The following is a 21874-nucleotide window of genomic DNA, read 5'->3' as shown; positions in this document are numbered from 1 at the left end:
TCATGATCATTAAGCGATGAATTTCAGAAACATTTATGGGTGATATCTCTAAAGTTACTGTTGCTAAGGAGTTCATTGAAAAAATTGAGAAACGATAAATTTGAAATTAACACGAATCTGATGAGTTTAACCTCAATGAAATATAAAAAAATTAAATAAATATAAAGGAGTACATTATGAAAATGTCTCATCTTGTTTCAAAATTAAAGACATTTATATCATGTATTCCCTTATATAAGGCTTGTAAATGATGAAATACTTTAATTTTGAAAAATGTGAAACATTTCTATAATGTATTCCATAATATTTCATTTTTCTTTATTGAGGTTAAACTCTAAAAAAAAGTGTGCTAATTTCAGTTTTATCGATTTTTCAAATATCCTCAATGAACTCCATAGCAACAATAACTATAGAGACATTGCCTCTAAATGTTTTTGGAATTCCTCGATTATGGATTATCAAACACTTGTGATTTGATCTTTTCCACTTTTTAAGGTCCGTTTTTTAGTAGTGTACCCTCAACGGTAATAGTAGGTCGATTAATCTAAAACGCAATGCCTAGATCTATACAACCGAAATAATTAAAACATTTTCTTTTCCGTCCTTAAAATTGTTTTTATTTAGTTAAAAAAATATAATTAACATTAACTAAAATTATAAACACATTTAAAAAAATATATAATTAGGATTTTATTTTAAGATGTATTCATCAAAAAAATAATTATCTCACACCATTAAAATTTAGTTTATTTAGCTTTTAATATAAATATTAACTTGTAAGTGATTATTATGGACCGAAATATTATTCACATGAAAAATCAAATAATTATCACATATTTATCAATAATATATATAAAAGTATCAATTACAAATATATTATCATTTAAAATTCACAACAAATCAACCTTCACAATAATAATACTTTGGTAACATGTTATTTCAATTAATAATAATAATACTTTGGTAACATGTTATTTCAATTAATTTTATTTAGAATAATAAACTTCTTCCATATAAATATAATCTTAGTTAGAATTTTGAGAGAGATCACCTTATTGTTTGAAAAAAATATGAAAAGTGTGAAGAAATAGAAGGTTAAAAAAAATCATTTATATATATATATATATATATATATATATATATATATTTTATATATGTATTTACTATAAATCTGAAATTTATTTTATTTTTATTTTTTAAATAACCAATGAGCGCAAACCCTACAAACTTAAAATTTTTTTTTTTTTTAATTAAAGAAACTGTGAATATCATCAAGATAATCATAATATTAATATATTAACATAGAGATGATGAAGATAATCATAATCTTAATAATATTAACACATAAAGATGATATGATATTAAATTGTAAGTATTTCATTAATCTAGATGATCTAGAAGAACTAGAATCCTAAACATATATCAATGATTAATAAATCAAGACAATATAAAGCGGAATCATAAATACCTGAACTCTTGAAATAAGACTTGATTAGAAGAAACAGACGAAAAATGGTGGACTGGATAGAGATGGAGAATGTGAAAGATAAAGATAAAGAGAGAAATCGAGAGAGATTAATAAGGAAATTATTCAAAAGAATGGAGATGATGATGTTAATTAAGCCTTAGGCCAGGGTAAGGGCACTAAGGCAACCTAACCTATGGAATTGGGCCCTTTTTAAGGCCCAAAATTTTTAAATTTTCAAAAAATAATATAATAGAGCAATTGAGTAATAATAAAAAAAAATGAATTAATCAAATATATAAATATTTATGTTTTAAAATATATATTATATTTTTTTAGAGTAATAAAATAATAATAATAAAATAAAATAAAAAAAGCTTATCTAAACAATTTTTTGAGATTATATTTTGAGATTGAAAATGAAAAAAAAAGATTTTATTTCATTTAATTTATCATGTTATAACCGATTATACACTTATATTGAAATTATTCTAAGATAAATTAATGTTATATTTTATTACGTCTAAATAGTGTCTAAATAGTAAAAGAAGAATAAACAATTTGAATTTTAATATTAAAGTATTTGAAATTAAATTTTATAACGTACCCCATCTTCAATTTAGTATTCTTTTTATTTTATGGGACATTACATTTTTTTTAATGCTTTTTACTAATTTCCTATTATTTGTATGCCATATATTAATATTATTCATTGTTTTGAATATATATAAAATATTTAATATATGATTTTCGATTATTTTTGCCCACCTTCAACATAAATTTTAATGGAAATAATGATAAATTTAAGAATGTGGTTGGAGCGATTTTTCAAATTTAGGACGTTTCTAATATTTTGTCATTTATAAAACTCTTATTTCTTTGTTTAATTATATTTAAAACTCCATATAACGTCTGTTATTTATTTAACATTAATTTGATTTTTATTTATTTTATTATTATTATTCTAAACTTCGTTTTCATCATCTCTTAAAAAGTACTATTGTCCTCAACAATATTGATGGCGCCTACCTTCTCTTTTCCCATCTTCTTCTCCTTCTTCTTCCTCCTCCTCTTATAACCGTTATTTATTTAACATTAATTTGATTTTTATTTATTTTTTTATTATTATTCTAAACTTCTTTTTCATCAACATCTCTTAAAAAGTACTATCGTCCTCAACAATTTTGATGGCGTCTACCTTCTCTTTTCCCTTCTTCTTCTCCTTCTTCTTCCTCCTCTTATACGTTCTGCATTCTACAACCCATGCTCAATCATCCCCCCGACGCAAGCTTTATTTTCGTCGATTTGTTCAAAAAGGGGATCGATTTCGGTAAAGATTTTTTTTTTGGGAAAATAGCTTAGTGACATTTCATTAAAAAAAATTCAAAAGAGTGAAAAAAACCCAAAAGTTTAAGATCAGATCTAGACAATTTCTAGATTTGACAATGAAAAAATAATTGAATTACAAACAACAAACAATCAATTAGAGCCTACAACGTTTTTACTTTTATTCTACTTGTGACATTCTCAAACGAAATATCCCATATCTGGCAGAGCTTTCTATTTTTTTTCATTCATTTCGATTCCTCTCCAGGATTGAATGAGTGCATTTCCATCTGAAGTTATATCTCTCCAAATATCTTCAGCGGTTCTACTTCTTCCACTGTGAGTTCTTGAATTTCTTTCTTTCCAGATATTGTAGATTACTACTCCAAAGTAGCATTTCAACATACTTACATAGAAGGATCTTCTTTTTACTTTATTCTTCATCCACTCCTGGATTTCTTCCCATATTCCTAGAAAGTTGATGATGTTCATGTTTGCAGCATTCATTCTCCAGATTTGTATTACAAAAGAGCATTCCCCAAATAAATGGTTTATGCTTTCCTCAACTCCCGAACATAGGACACAATTGATATCAGATATGTTTATGTATTTTCGAATTCTGTCTTTTGTTGTCAACCTTTTTCCTGTATACCAGCCAGAGAATAAATTGGTGACGAGTAATAATCTTTGAAGACCATACCACATTCTTCCAATCTACCTCATATCCTCTTGTTCTAACCATTTCCCATGCCTTTCCTGTAATAAACTTCTTATTGCTTTCTGTTTTCCAGCATATTTTATCATTACTTTCATTGAGTTGCTTCTGCGTCATTCGATTTCGGTAAAGATTTGTCCATTAAGAATGGAGTTTCTGCCTAGATTCCCTTTGAACTTCCCCAGATCGAGAATGTCGTCAAAATACATTTTATTGGTACTGTTTATTTCACTCTTTCGAACATTAGTCTCTATGAGGTTAATGTCTCTTCTTTAAATGTTCAACCTGGGGATACTTGACTTGTTTTGATTGTTTCTGGTGGGGCTAGGGCATCTCTTACTATGGATTGGGGATACAAATATGTTTCTGTCATAGTTATCACAGATAATATAACTGTCTCCGTCTAGGTTGATCATACCATCTAGATCCTTTATCACTTTCTTTGTGAACTGCCTCCGTCCAGGTTGATCATACCATGTAGATCCTTTATCACTTTCTTTTAATTGGTTTGATTAGATTAAGGTCGGTCATGGTCGCTGATTGCCGAATCGAACGAAGAAAAGAAAGAAACCAAGATTTTAGGTTAGAATAATAATAAAGGAATAAAAAAATCAATATAATGTTAAATAAATAACGGACGTTAGAGAGAGTTTTAAATATAATTAAACAAGGAAAGAAGAGTTCTATAAATGATAAATATTAAGAGAGTTCTAAATTTGAAAAATTGTTTCAATAACAGTCCTAAATTTATCATTATTCCCAATAAATAAATAATATTATTACTATTTATATATAATAATAAAATTATCCCCTCTCCTAGTCTAGCTGTAACAAAATGTGGATATCCTCAACCTCATTGAAATGTCCTAGGTTCGAGCCTGTAAGATGCCAAATTTTGCGGCAACAAGAGGTGGATATTCTTAGCATCCCTGAGGTCTTAGATTTGAGTCCATCAGACGACAAATTTTGCGTCTAATTAAATGATTTAGTGTGTTTGCGGGCTACATGTTTAATCCGTTGTCTCATTTTTATTCCCTTTTCTAGTCTAGCGGTAACAAGAAGTTGTTTGAGAGGTAATGACTAATACCCGTCAAACTACAAGTTTTGTGTCTAGTTAAGTGTGTTTACAGACTATATATGCTTAATCTATTAGGTGTTTTTTTTTATAATAACAAAATTAAATTTAGAGATAAAATTTAATTATTTAATATATATATATATTCATTTCAGAAAACTAAGTTATATATTATTAATTTATTATACATAATATTGAGAAAAAAACGTTTATAAAAAAGATTTTAATTTTTTTTACAAAAAATAAATTATTAAAGTTTGCATGTAAAAGTATTGTATAAATCATAAAAATTTAAATTAGTCCATATTTATTCGAATAAGTATTGAATTGACTCGATTTCGACTCCAATTGGATCGGATTCTACCTCCCATTATAAGGTTAAAATCTCGAGTTAACTTTTAAAATTTAAAATTTTACGATTTTATAATAGATTAACTAGACTGATTTTAAGTAAATCTAAAATATGTAAACTCTTACTATTTTAAATTTACAAATTTATTATAATAAGATTTTATAATTTTATAAATAATTTCGATTTTATGATTTTATACGATTTACATTTAAAAAATATATATATTTATTTTAATAAATAAATTTATATAATTAATTTTATAAATATAATTTTTTTATAATGTTATTTACTTATTATTATTTTTTTTAATTAATTTTATTTAAATATATAATTTTTAAATTAGAAAAATATAAAATACTTAATTATATATATAAATAAAATAATAATATATAAGTAATATTTTTTCAAATTAAATTCTTACGATTTCAAATAAAATTTACTAGTTTACACTTGACAACGATTTTACTTAAACTCTCAATTTTGAGATTCTTGTGTCATTCCTATTTATACCATCTAAAACAAAATTTGTTTAAAAATTATGAGTTTTAAATTTTTTATTTTTATTTTCACTAAACATCAAATTAGAACATCTTTTTTAATTAGAGGGAAACTAGAATGACACCCCATATGCCCCCGTTTAAACTCAAAGCGCTTTCAGATGAAATCGAATTCGTGACATTTTAGTCTCTTAAAACGACTTTTCAGACGACTCTTATCACTAGACTATCTTGGTGGGGTCAAATTAGGGGTTCAAATCTGCTGTTACAAATGATATTTTATATTATGTAGCACCTTCACAAAAATTAATTATTTTAAAGAATAAATTAAAAGTAATGAAGAGAAAGAAAGAAAAATCTACATTTTGTAAATGTGGTATAAAATGGAACATAAATTTTAGAACAACAGATCTCATCTCTCAAATTAGAACATGTTATACTTAATATAAAAATTATAAGTTTTAAAACTAATTTTTAATTTTCACTCAACATCAAATTAGAACATGTTATACTTACTAATTTCACTTGATTTCATTCTATTCAAACAAAACCAAAACTAAACCAAGAATAGCTTTGTTTGCATTTAACTTCTCCCAATATACCTACATTTCTATTCACTATCCTAAAATACTCATTTCTTGTCTAAAATAATTTAAAATAATTAATTAACTCACTAATTACATAAATTCCTTTACAAAATTATTAATTACTTAATTTTATAAATATAAAATATATATAATTAAAATTAATAATACTCAATTAAAATAAAATTTATATGTTACATATTAATATAAAATATATTAAATAAATATTAACATAAAATATATTAAAATAACAATAATATTTTATGTTTACATAATTTTATAAATATAATATATATAATTAAAACTAAACATACTAAATTAAATAATTTAAATAAATATACATTACATAAAGATAAAATAAAGTTTTATGAATATAATTGTATTACAAAAATAAAATATATATTTTATTTTATTTCGTTTATATAATATATTTTATTTTAGTATATAATATTTAATTTAGAATATATATAGATTCTTAATTGGTTAATTTAAAATTATAGGTTTAATTTTAATTATATATTATATTTGTAAAATAAAGTAAAAATAAAAATAAATAATTCAAATAAATATACCTTATATAAACATTAAAATAAAATACATAAATATAAAATAAAATTGAATTATAAAGATAAAATATTTTTTATTTTAATTTATATAATGTATTTTATTTTAGTGTATACTATTTTATTATAGTTTAAAGTTTAGTTAAATTATTTAATTTAAAATATATCTAGAATTTAAAAAAAAAAATGATTAGTTAAAAAATTATAAGCTTAATTTTTATTATATATTATATTTATAAATGAAGTATAGATAAAATAGGTGTTATTTTAATCATTTATATAATATATTTTAATTTAATATTTATATAATTTATTTTATTTTAATATTTATTAAATTATTTTATTTTTATATATAATATTTTATTTTTTAAAATATTTAATTAAGTATTATTAATTTTAATTATATATATTTATATTTATAAAATTAAATAATTAATAAATATATACAGAGAAATGTGTAATTAATGAATTTAGAGTTAATTAATAAATGTAGAGAGTAGTAGATATTTTAAAAAAGTAAATAGAAAATTAAGTATATTGAAAAAAATTGAATAAAAAATGATGGACATTAAAAGAATTATCTATTAGAATAATCACAATGTAATCAAATATCATTTATTCCACTATTTAAAAAAATATATATATTAATATCATTTAACTTTTTTACCAAAAAAATAATAATAATTCATTCTTCAAAATCAACATCAATCATAACTTTTTAAATAACCCACAAATTATTTAACCCACTATATAGAACAAGGTCTAACATAACCCACAAATCTAAAGTTCATGAATAACCAACCTCCACGACTTAGATAAAAGTATAAACCGAACTAAACAAAAGCTTCTGTTGATCCAAAGTATAAACCGAACTAAACAAAAGCTTCTGTTGATCCATGGAGTTCGCAAAAACAGGTTCAAGCAGGCCAAAGGCGAATTTGCTACTTTATATCCAAGTTCTATGGCAAAACTGCATCTATTTGGTGAATGCTAAAATTGGCCTGTTAAAACCAGACTTGCTACTTGGTAAATCAGCACTGATGTTCTCAACCGTTCTAAATCCAATCTGCAGTCATAATAATAACATAGGACCTGATCAATGAAACTTATCAATGAAACAAACACAGACCCAAAATTATCACTGACCTTGTCCAAGAGAATTTCCTGAAATTGTTCTGGACAAATCTTAATACCATGATAATTAGATTGCGTAGTCTGCAGAAATCATGAATAAATTAGAATCAAAAGTTCAAACAAACAAGGATAGAAGCAAACATTCAAATACCTTGGATACAAGGCGGTTTTTGTAGTATGATAACCATGGCTGAGGTTCCAAAATAAAGATACCACCCTGTGTTTCATTATCAAAGACACAACAAAGAAGTTTACAATCACCAAAAATTCTTACAACGAAACTTTGAATCAAAATTTAAAGATACGAAACAACAAAACTACCGGTTCTAGAAGATTCCAGACTTTCGTGAATAATGTTATCAGTCCTTCATCACCCCAATTTAAATGTATCCATTTTGCCACACTCAAACTGCAATAATTTAGGATCAAATATTTCAATACTACTGTCAAACACAAACAGGATACATACATGCGAAAATATTGAAATTTACCAAAGAATGGTATGATAGCTCTTGTTCTCGTGTGACTTAGCACTTTGAACAAAATTCTCTTTCTGAAAAGAGACTATATCAAATAGATCTTTAGTAGTAGTAGTAGCTGCATTCTTTTGCTTAATCATATTCACAATTCTTCTAAGATTCCAGAATGCATCTTTCACAAGAGCTGCAAAGCAAAGAGAACACCACCATTATCAATGTCAATGCCATATTTAAACTGTGAATTCTTTGTAGTTGTTATTGAAAACATTATTACTTACCATCATCAATGTCAATTCCAAGGATGCTACGACAATCGAATTTTCTTGCTGCACAAAGTTGATAAGGATTAGATAACAAATAACAACTAACAAGTAATGAAAATTCAGTCTTCTTTTTTACTAACCAATGGAAATAGTAATTGAACCAGCATTGCATCCAATGTCCAGACAATCCTTTCCTTCAAACCATTCCTTCTTCATAACCTTTATCCTAGGGTCTTCATCTAAACCTTGACCAATCTATATAAGCAATGAAACCCAAATGAAATCAGCAAAAAGAAGAAGAAGACAATCATTACACTCAAGGAAAAGACAACAGGTGCATACTCGATAGCCGTAGTAATGTCGATAATTCCCATAGATAGCAATTTCTTTCTCTTTCCCTTTCACTTTACCCTTCTTCTTCTTATTTGGATGCAGGGTATCTGGCCCTTCATTCCCGTTCTTAAGATTTTCGTTGGTTGCGATATTTTCAGCTGGATCAGAAGTTATCGGTTCTTGAGTTTCTAGCTCTTGGGTTATCTTCTTCCGCTTCTTGTCGATTCCCATTTTGTCTTGTTGGGTATAAATATATCTGTTTTCTCTTCTTCTCCGTTGGCGTTCCTAATTTAGGGGGTTCTTTAATCCAAGCTTACTGAAACTCGTCGATTCCCATCTATTGGATTATAACATCGACTTTCTCACGTATGCGTGCCCCTATCTAGAGAGAAGCTGATGAAGAAAGATTGTAGGGTTTAGGGTTTATCGATAGACGGATCGAGAGCATAGGAAGGAAGTAATTGGAAATATTTGAAAGTTTAAACCTAATTTATTTTTTTCATATTTTCAAATTATTTGATTTTGTTGATGGTGTAATTTGTATTTATTTATTAATATTTATTTTGATTATTTTTTTTTATATTCTTTAATTTAATTTGTGTTAATTTAATTATATTTATTTTATTTTTGTACGTGTATAAATTATTAATTTATAATTTATTTTATTTTAATTTAAAAAATTGATAAATTTATATATATTTTTGAAAAAGTTGATGTAAATTTATTTTTGAAAATATTTTTTAAATTTGAAAATAATTTTTGAGTTGAAAATGAATTATTGTTTAATATAATTTTTTTTTAGTGTATTTTAAATTTAAAAATGAGTTTTTTAGTTGGTAATTTTCTTAAAATTTGAGTCTTTTCTAAGAAACATTTATATATATATATATATATATATATATATATATATATATATTTTTAAAATAGTAATAATAATTTGTGTAACATATTAAGTAAGCAAATTCGATTCCTAATTAAAACAAAGGACGACAATGTGTACCGATGGTACTCAAGAATATGAATGAGAGAATGTACTTAATTAGGTTCGAGGTTGAGAATAAAAAAAGTTTAAAATGAAAACGTGCAAAAAGTTTTGGGTAAAAATGTGAAAAACTCAAACTCAACTATTTTCTTCTGCTTGTCTAATTGTCTAAGATAAATAGGTAAGTTTGTACGGTAACTATGTTTCCATTTTTTTTATTTTGATAATACTAATTTTAAAATTATTATTTTTTTTAATAAAAAGTTTCATCATCTACAATTTTATTCTTATTTAATCGGGTTATTATTTACCCGTTGAGAATCAACTACTCGACGAATCAAGTTCGGGAACAGATATACTTCACTACACAACGACTAAAATACAGTTCTCATCTCTATTTAGAACCACTCAAATTAAAACTGAAGTGGGGGTTAAGCTATATTAACTCATTTGATTCAATTCATGAATTAAAGTAGTTTCAAACATCATTTTTTTTACAGTAGATATGTCACTCTTTCATATCCCTATATGGTGATCATCAGAATGACACATTTATTAGAAATTTTTTTGGAACAATTCCAACTTTTTTAAATCATCACTCACTTGGTGAGATGGAACACAACGAAGTTTGGCGTTGTTAACGACGGACTCAGAATCAAGGACTTCTCCATTTTCAACACTTCGTTCCTCTGTAAATGGTGGTAGAGATTTCTCAACAACAATGCAACCCTCTAAAAGAAAATAATCATCGCCAAGTACAAACTTCGAGATAACAAATTGAGATCTCTTTTTTGAAAAAAGTTTATGGGTAGAAGCCTTTGGGCCGAATCACTAAAACATGTGAGAAACTTCACCCCCTTCTCATTTCAATATGAGTATGGTAAGAAAATTGATTTCTAGAATGATCCGTGGCACCCCAACGGAAAATTGTCAAACTCTTTTTAAGACTTTTTTGAGATCTCTAATAAAAAAGAGTATAAAATGATAGATTATTTTTATCTCACATCTAATCAAATTGTTTGGAGAATTCATTTAAATTGACGTTTTCCATCGAAGAGTAGGGGAGACAGACTCTCCTCATGGATGCTCTTACCCATGTTTCGATTGACCTAGAGACCGACGACAAATTTTATCTGACTGACTCTTCCGATTTCAAAACTATCTACATTTATCATGCATCCCTCTAAAGAACATCATCCCATTTCCTTGGAAAGAGGTGTAAAAAAAAATCGATAGAAAATATTGTTTTTTTGGTTGAGAAGTTATCAATGAAAGAGTCTTGACATTCAACAATCTGAAAAAGAAGAGATTTCATCTCACTAACAAATGCAATATTTGTTTAAAGAGTGAAAAATCCATTGATCATATTATTTTTTATTGCGACCTTGTCAAGATCGTGTAGTTTTTTTTTGCAAAATCCTTTTTCATTTTCAATGAGATATACCAACCTATGTCGTCGACTTATTTGTCAAATAGATTGAATAGAGTTATAGTAACAACATTGGGAACGACTAAAAACCAATTTTCCTCATTATGTGGTGGACAATATAGAAAAAAAAAATTAAAGAGTTTTCGAAAGAAAAAATTATGAATACAATTGTCTTAAAGGATTAATGTCACACGTGTTCGCTTCAATTCAAAAAATATGACTACGGAATGAGAATTTTTCGATTTATTAGAATTAAAAATTTTACTTTTTTTTAACATTTGAACAAAAGAAATAATATTTTTTATTTATTTTAACGTAACTAGTTGAATGAAAAGATATTGATGATAAAAAAAACTTATCTGCCATAAAAAAAAAAAAAAAAAAAAAAAAAAAAGCTAATGTTTATGGGTCATGACCTGGACTAGTCACCCTAAAAATAAATTCAAATAAAAAAACAAGAAAAAAAAGTTTAAAATGTGCTAAGTAACTTTAGAACATGATATTTTAGAGTGTTGGCCATATATCATAATCATACTAGCCACCCTAAAATAAACTGAGTAAAAAGTAGAAAAAAAGTTTAAAATATGGGTACGTAACAATTTAGAACATGAATCCATATTTTATAGTCAGCTAGCCATATATCAAAATCAGGAGGAAAAAATATGGTGAGATTTATGGATTTTATCTTCTTTTTTTTCTACCTATTTATAAAAACAACCAAAAAACCAAAATTTTGAAACAAATCACATCATTTTGCAAAAATAAAATTGAAGGAGATCCCAAATTATTTTGATGTTATCATGGTCTTTTTGTCTCAACTTGAAAGCAACTCGATTCTTTCCCTATCGATATTAAGTTTACATGTTTTAATAAAATGCATAGCTCTTCCAACTGACTAGCAACATTTCATTATATATTGAGTTTCATTATACAATATATAACCAACCACCATAGTTCAGCCCAAAAATAAACCCAGATAAAAAAAAATTAGAATATTCCATTAAACAACACATTAGTTTTGTCTTGTATTTTTGGGTTTACATCCATAAATGGCCATTATTGGAGTCATATATATGTATCTACAAAATCAAGTCTAACCTTTGCCAACGCCTTAAATTACTCCAATTCCTTCAGAAAGTCGATGTTATCAACAAAAACCTGCATCAATTTATTACAAAGTAAACGCATTAGTGTTTTAAGGTACAACATTATCAATTCTTATGTGTCTCAAGGAAATTATAATGTGGTTTTCAAAATGAATGAAGAATTTGAAGGACAACTAAATGTATATATACCAGTTTCCATCCATCAGGATCGAGGCAAGCTGTGATCTTTGTGTTGATACCCGGTAAGGGACCAGGCTCTCTAGTTATCTTTCCACCATTTCGTTTAATTACTTCTGCTGTTTTATAAACATCGTCTGTGCCTATTGCTATCTGGAAATATGTCAAAGCATCGTTAATCATTGTGCCTAAAAGGAAGAAGGCTAACAAGAATCTCTTTTACCTGTGCATAAGCATTTCCTTTATCATATTCAGTCACTCCATAATTATATGTCAACTCCATAACAGCACTTTTATCTTCTGGACCATATCCTAACATCGCTATAGTATAAATAACACATGGTAAAAAAGATCTTAATTTCACTTTCTTAAATCAACAATTTATTCATACCAAGATGTATGAACAATTGATTACCTTGTATTCTGGATTATCCCGTAACCTGAGAAGCTCCATACCAAGTGCCTACAAAAAAATTAAAAAAATACTTGTAAAATTTCATTTTTGTTTGGGAAGGAAGTGGTTATTGTTCATTTACTTAAATTCAAGGCATCACCTTCTTGTAAAACTCTATAGACCGTTGAAGATCACCAACGCGAAGCATTACTTGGCATAAGGGTTCCGGGGTTGGTCCCCTTTCGAGAAGTTCAAATTTATAGCCATCAGGATCCTCAATGAATGCAATTACAGTTTTGCCACCTTTGACAGGACCAGGTTCCCTGGTAACTTTTCCACCTTTTGCCTTTATGAGGTCTACTGTTTTTGTAACCTAGGAAATCAAGTATTAATGGCATTTATTCCAAAATCAATAATCATTCAGCATTATTTACTACCAAGTCTAGAGCAAGGTTCCATGGAATGATTAAGTATAGATGATTATGAATCCAAAAGATGGTCTTAATTAAGCTCAATCACTTTTTAAATCAAAACCACTTTTTACAGTGTGAGAGTCTCACAGAATAAGAAACTTACATCTTCAACTGCAATACCAAAATGTCCAAAACCAGCTCCAATATCATACTTGTCAACTCCATAATCTGGTGGTGACATCAAAATGGAAACATCGAATCAGTTTGGGGTAGAGGTTGGCAAACTATTATCTATTAAAAAGTGTTTAGCTGGCTTACTGTAAGTGAGTTCTATGACAAAGTGAGAATCTTCAGGACCATATCCTAGAAAAGCATTTGTGTATCTCTCCTCAGGTATATCACGCTTTCTCAACAGCTTCATCCCCAAACACTCAGTATAGAATCTGCAGTCAGTTTCCTCAAGATTAAATTCAACAAGTCCATGGAATAGGAAACAGTGTGTACTAAAGAAAGCTGCATACTTTATTGTCCTGTCCATGTCTCCAACACGATAAACGACATGAAGCATTCTCCTCTTGTCTTGTTGTATCCAATCCAATGTATCTTCTTCGGTCTCTTGAGCAACATTTCCAGTAGCTCGAGCTGCAATTGTCACTTCCACTCCTCTCGAAAACTTAGAAGATTTTAGGGTTGATAACTGTGTTTGTGGACTCACTGGATGAATAATCAGTATAAGTTTTTTGCTTCTTTGATTCACAATGCTACAGTTTTGTTAACTTAATTAATCTACCAAAACCTAGTCATGGCAATGATTCTCATATGCTTAGGAATACAGATTTGCAAACAATTAAAAGACATTGATATGATATGAAGGCGTAAAGGAAGATTGCGTTGTAATAGGTCTGGAAAATAATCAATTAATATGAAATGATAACAGGGCTTACTTACCAGTGGCAAGATGGAAAAAGGTGATCTTCCTCCGGGAGTCGTTGTGAGAGGCGAGACGAGGGACGGCGGAGGAAGAAGAAGAAAGGGTGGATGTAGATAGGGAAGGACGAACGAAGGACGCCATGGGAATAATTCTGAGCATCTGATTGGTCCTTCACCTCTCTGGATAAGGAAAGTGCAAAAATCGACCGGGTTTGAATTCTGTATTCGTGTCGTATAGAATCTGATTGTAATCTCTCCTCTATGGCTATGGAGTGATGAGAGCCAAGAGGCATCTGATCATGTGAGATTGGTTCATTCTTCTTGCCGAATTGTGCTACGGACGGACGAGAATCGACAGATATTTCTGTCGGTTTCTTTTTGCTATTATCCCATTGTTTAGTTTGTTCAGTTTATTTCTTTTCAAGAAAAAAAAATTCATACAACTTAAATTTTATTATTTCATAGATGAGAAATGATACGGGGTAAGAGAGAAAAAAAAAATCTTCTCGTCGTCAATCAAAAAAATAGAAGAGTGATTGACAACTTTCTTCTTCGGCGGCGATTTCCTTCTACATTTGAAATGGTAAGTAGGCGCAACAAACATTAGAAACCCTATTTTATGTTTATACTCGAAACTTTAGTTTTTGTTAGACTCGAAATCTTATTTTTGTTCATTTTTTCTCATTTTATCATCTTTATCTTGTTGTTATGTTCTTTAACTTTTCAAGAACAAATCAAACTTTTTGAAATCGCTTTCAAACGTCAAACACAGAAAGGTAATTTCTAGGTTTTTATTATTTTTGTTGTAGGTTTAGTTGTTAGATGATAGTAGATGCTGCTGATGTTGATAATATTTAGATTAATATGTATTTGAAGACCATGTTCGTGTAAAAACATGACCTTGTAAAACCATGTTTTGTATTTTTTTCATTTTGAGCGCATTTTTCAGTTAAAAAAACATAGTTTTTTTTCTTCGGCGATTTTTTCAGTTAAAAAAACCATTTTTTTCAATTTTTTTTTTCAAGTTCAGCGTCTAAGAACTCAATGTTCAATGCCTTTTTCAGTTAGAATAACTTAGATTTTTTTATAAAAAAAATTCATGTTTAGCGTCTTCTTCAGTTAAAAAAACTTAGTTTTTTTCAAAAATTTAATATTCAGTACCTATGAAGCGTTTTTTTACAAAGTCGTGTAATTTTAACTTTTTTTTGTTTTAAAAACTTGAATTTTCTTCTCAACAATTTTATGTTTATTTTCTTGTAGTGTAGTGGATCTCAAAGGCCACCGAAAGACATGAATCTTGTTCTACTTGCCACAACTACCGCTGAATCTAGAGATTGTTAATCTCCCCTCAAAAGGCAAAAATTTAGTCAAAACCTTTTCATGACAAGGACTTCATCAAGTGACCTTTACAATCTCGTTCAACAACTGTCAGACGAACAAAAAGAGGCCGTCAATGACATTGACTTTGGAGGGCTGCTTTCACTTGCAATCTCAAAATGCCCAATCGAATTCTCTCGACATGTTGTCAGATCATTTGACTGCAGGAGGAGTGCCCTCATCCTCAAGAATGACGACGAAGTTCCAATACGAAGAGCATGTTCAATGCATATTGGACATCCTTAGAGAGATCGAAATCGTTGAGTCTACTCAAAACGACAACATCAACTTCCATTACAATCATTTCTTGATGGAGTGGTGGAGAAGATGAAGATTCCAGAATAACAACGCTCCCAAAACAAGGGACATGCCATAGAAGATAAAAAAGAACCGAGCAATTGACAACAATTTTAAGATAAATTTTGTAGTCTATGTTGTTAACAACTTTCCATGAACCTCACAGAATCAGCAATGCAGGTATACAGTGAATCTAAAAACTGACATTCCAAACATCATACACTTCTGACCAAATTTTTGTATTACAGATTTAAAATCTTTAAATCTCTGATGATGTTGATAACATCTCAAAGTTCAACTGGTGTCAATTCACCCTAAAGGGATTGATTGTTTCCTGCAACAAATGGAAAAAAAATAAAAACTATTTTTTCAACGAACCCCAGACATTTCTATTGGTAATTACTCCTTTTCAAATATCAGTACTTTATTTTTATAGTTTATTCAAATGTAAATGTTGTAAGGTATTGAATATACATATTTTCAGTTATGTTACTTGGATAGAGTCGTCGATTGCACAATAAGACGATAATACAATCGACGATATCCAATATTGTCATGTTGAGATGACTATATGATTAAGAAGAGATTGGACATAGAAATCAATCTAGGAGGTTTTGGATTTGGAAGAGCAGTTCCACGCATTCCACTTCCAAACAGTAGGCGTATGGTAGAGGAGCCACTTAAAACAGAGCAACCACTACATGTAGAGCGCCACTACATGCACTATCACAGTTGGAGCATCCACCACCGAGGCACCGCATCCACCACCGCAGCTAGAGCAACCACCATCCAATGCTACAGTTGATTTCATGATATTTACAGAAAGTGCTCAGACTATGGTTGAAGCTGCATAGAGGGCTGCATAGAGGATTTCATGTGTCACGCAATCGTTGTCGAAGATAACATCAACGAAAATATATAAAGACGATATTCATATCTTATACGAAGCCATATACACAAATCAATTACTTATGGATGCCCTCAAAGAATACTTCAAAAAGAGAAGAACATTTGAAACACCCTCTATAAAAAAAAAAAAAAAACACCTGCAAAGGGTGTACCAACAAAGGGGTACCTGTAGAGAGTATATCAGTAAAAAAAACATGCCATTACCTTCCTATATCTCCGATATTGACCAGACTCTTAAAGAAACATGTCATTACCTTCAAGAATGCCAAGATAGGCGATAAAGAACTTGTGGACTTGGTATTTGAACATGATAACTTAAGGTAACATTTTTAGAACTCTTCATAGTCATTATAAGATTTTGTTAGCTTCACATTTGTTTTCTTAATTTTCTTTATAGGGCTCCATTATTCAGAAGTGAGTATGCCACCCTAACCACATCAATTTTGCATACAATGGAAAGTTGCAAATATTTGGACTCCAGCATAATCAATGTTTGTGCTAAATTCGCGGGATAAACAAGAACAAAGACGAAAGATTAAGAAAATTTTATTCACTACAAAATCATATGTAAGCTCTACCTAATTGAAGTGATGTTTATTAGTTTTTTTTAATGTGATTTGATGTTATTTTGCAATTTTGGCTACATGATAATAGTCTTATGAACAATCTCTTAAAGATGAAATGAAATTATTGATATAGAAGACTTTGAGACAGCTAAACTTGTAAATAACATCTCTAAATATTTTATTTTTTTAGCTATCTAACCATCTTAGTGTGAACATGTAACTTTGTAGATTTTCCTCCTTATTGTACATAGCTCCCATTTTATGTTTTCTGCATAAACATGGCGTTCCAATAAATCCAAATAATAGACAACATGTCATTGCCATAATATTATGAATGACGGGCTAAATATTGTACAGCTAAAACATTGGTAATACGTTGAACTTCTCAAAATATTATTTTCCTACTTTGATACAATAATTTTTCTCCATATTTATATTATATTATTTTACTACCCTGATACAATAGAATGATAGGTTTATCAAGTTTTTGTAAAATATAAAATCTCCAATTGTTGATGTCGTGACTGAGTTCACTATACAGGTCTTGAAATCTCTATGGAAAACAAAAACAAATAAAACATATTGTGGAGTATATACAATGATACATATGGAGACATATACCTGGATTGTAGAAAAATGAGATTGTGGCACTACAAAAGAAAATGTAAGATACAATTTTAACATGTTTAATTGTTTAAGAGTTTTCTTCACTTACCTGACTTGTTTTCTTGTAGGAAAGAGAATAATGGAGGCGTTGAGGATCAAATACATCACTGCCATCCTGAATTCAAAAATGGGAAGAATGTCAATTTTACACACCAAGTTATAGGAAGGTGTCAAATTTACTTATTAAGTACTCCCTCTGTCCCTTTCTTAGCTACTCAGGTGCCCAAATGGAACAAGAATTAAGAAAACTGAACATAAGCTAATAAATGAACACTGCAGTACAGACTTAAATTAATTTGATGACATCTAGTGGAGCAAACAGTTCGCTACAGTACATAATTTAGCAACTAACATCAGTTTTAATTAACATTTTAGTCAGAAACTACAAATTTCCCTCCAAATGTCCAAAACATTTCCCTCCAAATGTCCAAAACATTTCCCTCCAATACATAAATTACAGATCATTGAAATTTCCCACCTAAATTACATTTATATAAACAGATGCCTACATTCAGCATTCATTACAAAAGGCAAAAACACATTTTGGAGTTTCAGATTACATATTACAGCATTCAATTCTCTTCACTATCTTTCTTTGTATTCAATTTCTCATCATTAACTCCAAGTTCCTGCACAAATATGACAAACAAAAAACCAAATTTAAGTGATTGTGTAAGGAACAATATTGTTCAGTTTATTTTAAGCCACTACAAGGAAGGCTCTTTGAAGTTGGGTACACTTACAAAGGCAGCAACACAATTTGGACTTCATAGAAGAACCATCACCACAATTTGGACTCAAGCTAAAGAACAAATGGAGATGGGTTGCTAGTTTACCTCACTAATCAAAAGCAAGGTTTAGTAAGGCAAAAACACAAACTGTTTGACCCTGAGTTGTTCAAAACAATCATGTTGAAAAGAAGATCAACCATTAGAAGGGCTGCACAAGCCCTAGGTGTTGGGAAATCAACATTTTGGAGGTGGAAACAGGCAAAACAGATCAGAACACACAATAATGCAATTAAAATCTCACTTACCAGTGCACAGAAGTTATTGAGACTACAATTCTGCCTGCAGTCTATAGTAGTTGACACAACAATCAATAAGTTCAGATTTAAATCTATGGCACACATTGTCCACATAGATGAGAAGTGGTTTTATCTTACAAAGACGGCCCAGAATTTCTACTTATCACCTGATGAACCAGACCTTTACAGGTCATGTCAAAACAAGAATTATATCATAAAAGTGATGTTTTTATGTGCTGTGTGTAGGCCAATCTATGATTCACAAGGTTTATGTATTTTTGATGGAAAAATAGGGATGTATCCCTTCATTGAACAAGTTTCAGCCTAGAGGTCAAATGTTAATAGGGCAGCAAGGACATTGGAGACTAAAGCAATTACCTCTATTACAAGAGAAGTTATTAAGGACTATATGATCAATAGGGTAACTCTCAGAATAAAAGTATTGATTTAATTCATCATTGAGTTATGTTTTGCAATCTGGTTCACTGGAAATGTTATTGAATTATAACACTTGGTGAATAATTAAATGAATGGATGTCTTTGAAAAACAGGTTGTTCCATATTTGAAAGCTTTGTGGCCATTGACAGAAGGAACAAATATTGTGATTCAGCAGAATAATACCAGACCACATTTCAGTGATGATGACATTCAGTGGAGAGCAGTTGCTTCATCAGATGGATTTAATATCCATCTGATGCAACAACCTGCTCTTTCACCAGACTTGAATGTGAATGACCTAGGTTGGTTCAGGACATTGCAATCAATACAAGAGGAGGAGGCACCTATGAATGTTGATGAATTAGTGTTAGTTGTTCTTACTTTATTTCAAAAACTTGAGCTAATGAAATTAAATTTTGTGTTTTTAAGTCTTCAGAGTTGTATGGTTGAGATTATGATGCAAAGAGGACATAACAACTATAGACTGCCACATATGAAGAAACAAACTCTTTTAAGGGAAGGAGCACTACCAGAAGTTTTGGAGGTAGACAACAATTTGGTGTCATTATGTGTTGATTACTGTGTTGATGCAGGCCTTAATGAGGCCATGTTACCAGTTATCTTAGAGTTGATGAAGTTGGAGGCAGAACAAGTTTAAAGCTACTGAATTAGTAAGGTTACTAGTTTATCTTCTGGTTGTATTTTGGTTAGGGTAGTGAAAACATGTTAGGGTTTATTTTGGTTTGGGTAATGAAAATATGTTAGGGTTTATTTTGGTTTGGGTAATGAAAATATGTTAGGGTTTATTTTGTTGGTTAGGTCTTGAATGATTATGAATCAAACAAACCATGTGAACTGAAAGACTGGCACAAGATGAATGTATATTGATAATGTAAACCACTGTGATGTTAAGGAATGTTTAATAGTGGAGTTTAGATGTGGATTCATGTTTATCTTTGTTTAACAATTCATAATAAACACGGATCTAGGAATAGAAAAATGAAAACACAACATGAAATTACTTACACGACGTAATACCTGTGGATCGGGCGATTTAGGAAGGCAACTGCGTTGGAGGAAAGATTCTAGGCGTGCTTGCCACTGTTCTTTCTCTTCCTGAGTTTCTAATGGCTTACGCTTCCTCACGTAGTTCCTCGAAAGCCTCCTCCTTTTGGGATTCCCAACGTTCATGGAGTAATTCTCGTCTTCGTCAAGTGGTGGTGACTGGATAAGTTTTTCGTCGCCTATTTGGACTTTTTTTTCCGTCCAATTCATCACTGACACACAGATCGAGTGGTGGAGAAAGCAACGACGTTGTTTTGGTGTATGATTTGGGTGGAGGAGATGGCGGATCGGTCGCCATTTTAGAGAAACAGTAAAGGGGGCGAGTTTAAGAGAGAGAGAGAGAGACGGAGTATTGTTTTGGAGGCTGATGAATGAAGATAGTTTAGGAATGTTCGAGATTAGGTTAAAACGTTAGGGATTTTTTTCACATTTTTTTTGGTTTTTTTTATGTTTGGATTTTGGGTTTGTAAAGTTTTGGGTTGGGTTTAGTTAATTAGGTTTGGGTTTGGTTAGTGTTTTGGGTTTAGTTTTGGGTTGGGTTTTTATTGGGTTTGTTTTGGGTTGGTTTTTTTAATTAATTTGTTAATTTTGTTAATTAATTTGGTAATTTTGTTAATTTTCTTAATATTGTGTTAAAGTTTAAAATTTTGAAGTGTAAAGTTAGTAATGATTGGAAAGTTAAAAATATGTAAGAAAAGTAGAATAAAGTGAAAGGTAATGATTGAGTGAGTACCTTGTAACGAGACTAAAATTGGAGTGAGTTGAGTAGCTTTGAGTGGGACTGAGGGAGTATCAAAATTCTATTTATATGTATGAACTTGTCAAAAAATGTCAAATATGTTTAAAATAACAAAAATATTAAACGGCCTCAAAAATTTGACCACATTTAATATCCACATATTTTATTTTTTAAATTGACATTAATTTTAATTATTTTTTCATTTAAACAAAACTTATTTTTACTTTCTCTCTCATCCCTCCACAACTCTCCATTTTTTTCTAACTTTTATCTCTTTGATTAACCCAAGTTCTTTTGAATTTTTATCTTCTAACCTCCAAGTGCTCCCTAACTGAACTTTAAATAGTCATTGTCGTTGGTGGAAGTTTTTGTTGGCCGATTCCTAAATCATAGATGTTGTGGACAAAATCTTCATTAGTCGAACCCTAAATCATTGTCGCCATTAGCGGACAATGCCGAATCAAGGTAAAATCTCCCTTAACCGACTTGTTTTAATTTTAGTTTTCATAATACTCACCTTGTTAAACTTTATCAACTCCCAGACGTAACCCTCAAATCCAAGTCTTTCTCAG

At 29.4% G+C, this 21874-nt stretch overlaps 3 protein-coding genes across 3 annotated transcripts; 1 reads left to right on the top strand and 2 right to left on the bottom strand.

The window, feature by feature from the left end:
• Positions 1-7353: 7353 nt before the first annotated feature.
• Positions 7354-9248, bottom strand: LOC124915451 (probable RNA methyltransferase At5g51130). Its single transcript, XM_047456165.1, has 9 exons — positions 8796-9248; positions 8594-8708; positions 8469-8516; positions 8203-8374; positions 8033-8120; positions 7863-7928; positions 7724-7792; positions 7450-7643; positions 7354-7410 (listed from the first exon to the last, which is right to left on the bottom strand). Exons 1-8 carry the CDS (start codon positions 9015-9017, stop codon positions 7554-7556), a joined length of 870 nt encoding a protein of 289 aa, XP_047312121.1. The 5' UTR covers positions 9018-9248; the 3' UTR covers positions 7354-7410; positions 7450-7553.
• A 2928-nt stretch (positions 9249-12176) lies between these two features.
• Positions 12177-14599, bottom strand: LOC124914228 (probable lactoylglutathione lyase, chloroplastic). Its single transcript, XM_047454737.1, has 9 exons — positions 14236-14599; positions 13809-14001; positions 13606-13730; positions 13451-13515; positions 13035-13247; positions 12896-12943; positions 12704-12811; positions 12493-12633; positions 12177-12355 (listed from the first exon to the last, which is right to left on the bottom strand). The coding sequence occupies exons 1-9, from the start codon at positions 14375-14377 to the stop codon at positions 12314-12316; spliced, it is 1077 nt and encodes a 358-aa protein (XP_047310693.1). The 5' UTR covers positions 14378-14599; the 3' UTR covers positions 12177-12313.
• A 4341-nt stretch (positions 14600-18940) lies between these two features.
• Positions 18941-20156, top strand: LOC124916029. Its single transcript, XM_047456764.1, has 5 exons — positions 18941-19248; positions 19306-19356; positions 19405-19480; positions 19611-19864; positions 19928-20156. The coding sequence occupies exons 1-5, from the start codon at positions 18941-18943 to the stop codon at positions 20154-20156; spliced, it is 918 nt and encodes a 305-aa protein (XP_047312720.1).
• Positions 20157-21874: the final 1718 nt, after the last annotated feature.

This window comes from Impatiens glandulifera, chromosome 9, assembly GCF_907164915.1.
Source record: "Impatiens glandulifera chromosome 9, dImpGla2.1, whole genome shotgun sequence".
NCBI lineage: Eukaryota > Viridiplantae > Streptophyta > Magnoliopsida > Ericales > Balsaminaceae > Impatiens > Impatiens glandulifera.
Note: the sequence above shows the minus strand (reverse complement) of the source record. Positions and strands in the feature narration are given on the sequence as shown.

Bases quoted from the DNA above. Each gene is read 5' to 3' on its own strand.
- LOC124916029 (XM_047456764.1), top strand. From the start codon at position 18,941: ATGTTGAAAAGAAGATCAACCATTAGAAGGGCTGCACAAGCCCTAGGT. The intron at 19,357-19,404 runs GTATCCCTTCAT...AAATGTTAATAG, and splicing joins TTTGATGGAAAAATAGGGAT to GGCAGCAAGGACATTGGAGA. The intron at 19,865-19,927 runs GTTAGTTGTTCT...TGTGTTTTTAAG, and splicing joins ATGAATGTTGATGAATTAGT to TCTTCAGAGTTGTATGGTTG.
- LOC124914228 (XM_047454737.1), bottom strand. From the start codon at position 14,377: ATGCTCAGAATTATTCCCATGGCGTCCTTCGTTCGTCCTTCCCTATCT. The intron at 13,516-13,605 runs GTAAGCCAGCTA...TGTCACCACCAG, and splicing joins TGTCATAGAACTCACTTACA to ATTATGGAGTTGACAAGTAT. The intron at 12,944-13,034 runs GTGATGCCTTGA...ATTTTTTTGTAG, and splicing joins CTATAGAGTTTTACAAGAAG to GCACTTGGTATGGAGCTTCT.
- LOC124915451 (XM_047456165.1), bottom strand. From the start codon at position 9,017: ATGGGAATCGACAAGAAGCGGAAGAAGATAACCCAAGAGCTAGAAACT. The intron at 8,709-8,795 runs GTATGCACCTGT...TTGCTTATATAG, and splicing joins GACATTACTACGGCTATCGA to ATTGGTCAAGGTTTAGATGA. The intron at 8,517-8,593 runs GTTAGTAAAAAA...AACTTTGTGCAG, and splicing joins TTCAATTACTATTTCCATTG to CAAGAAAATTCGATTGTCGT.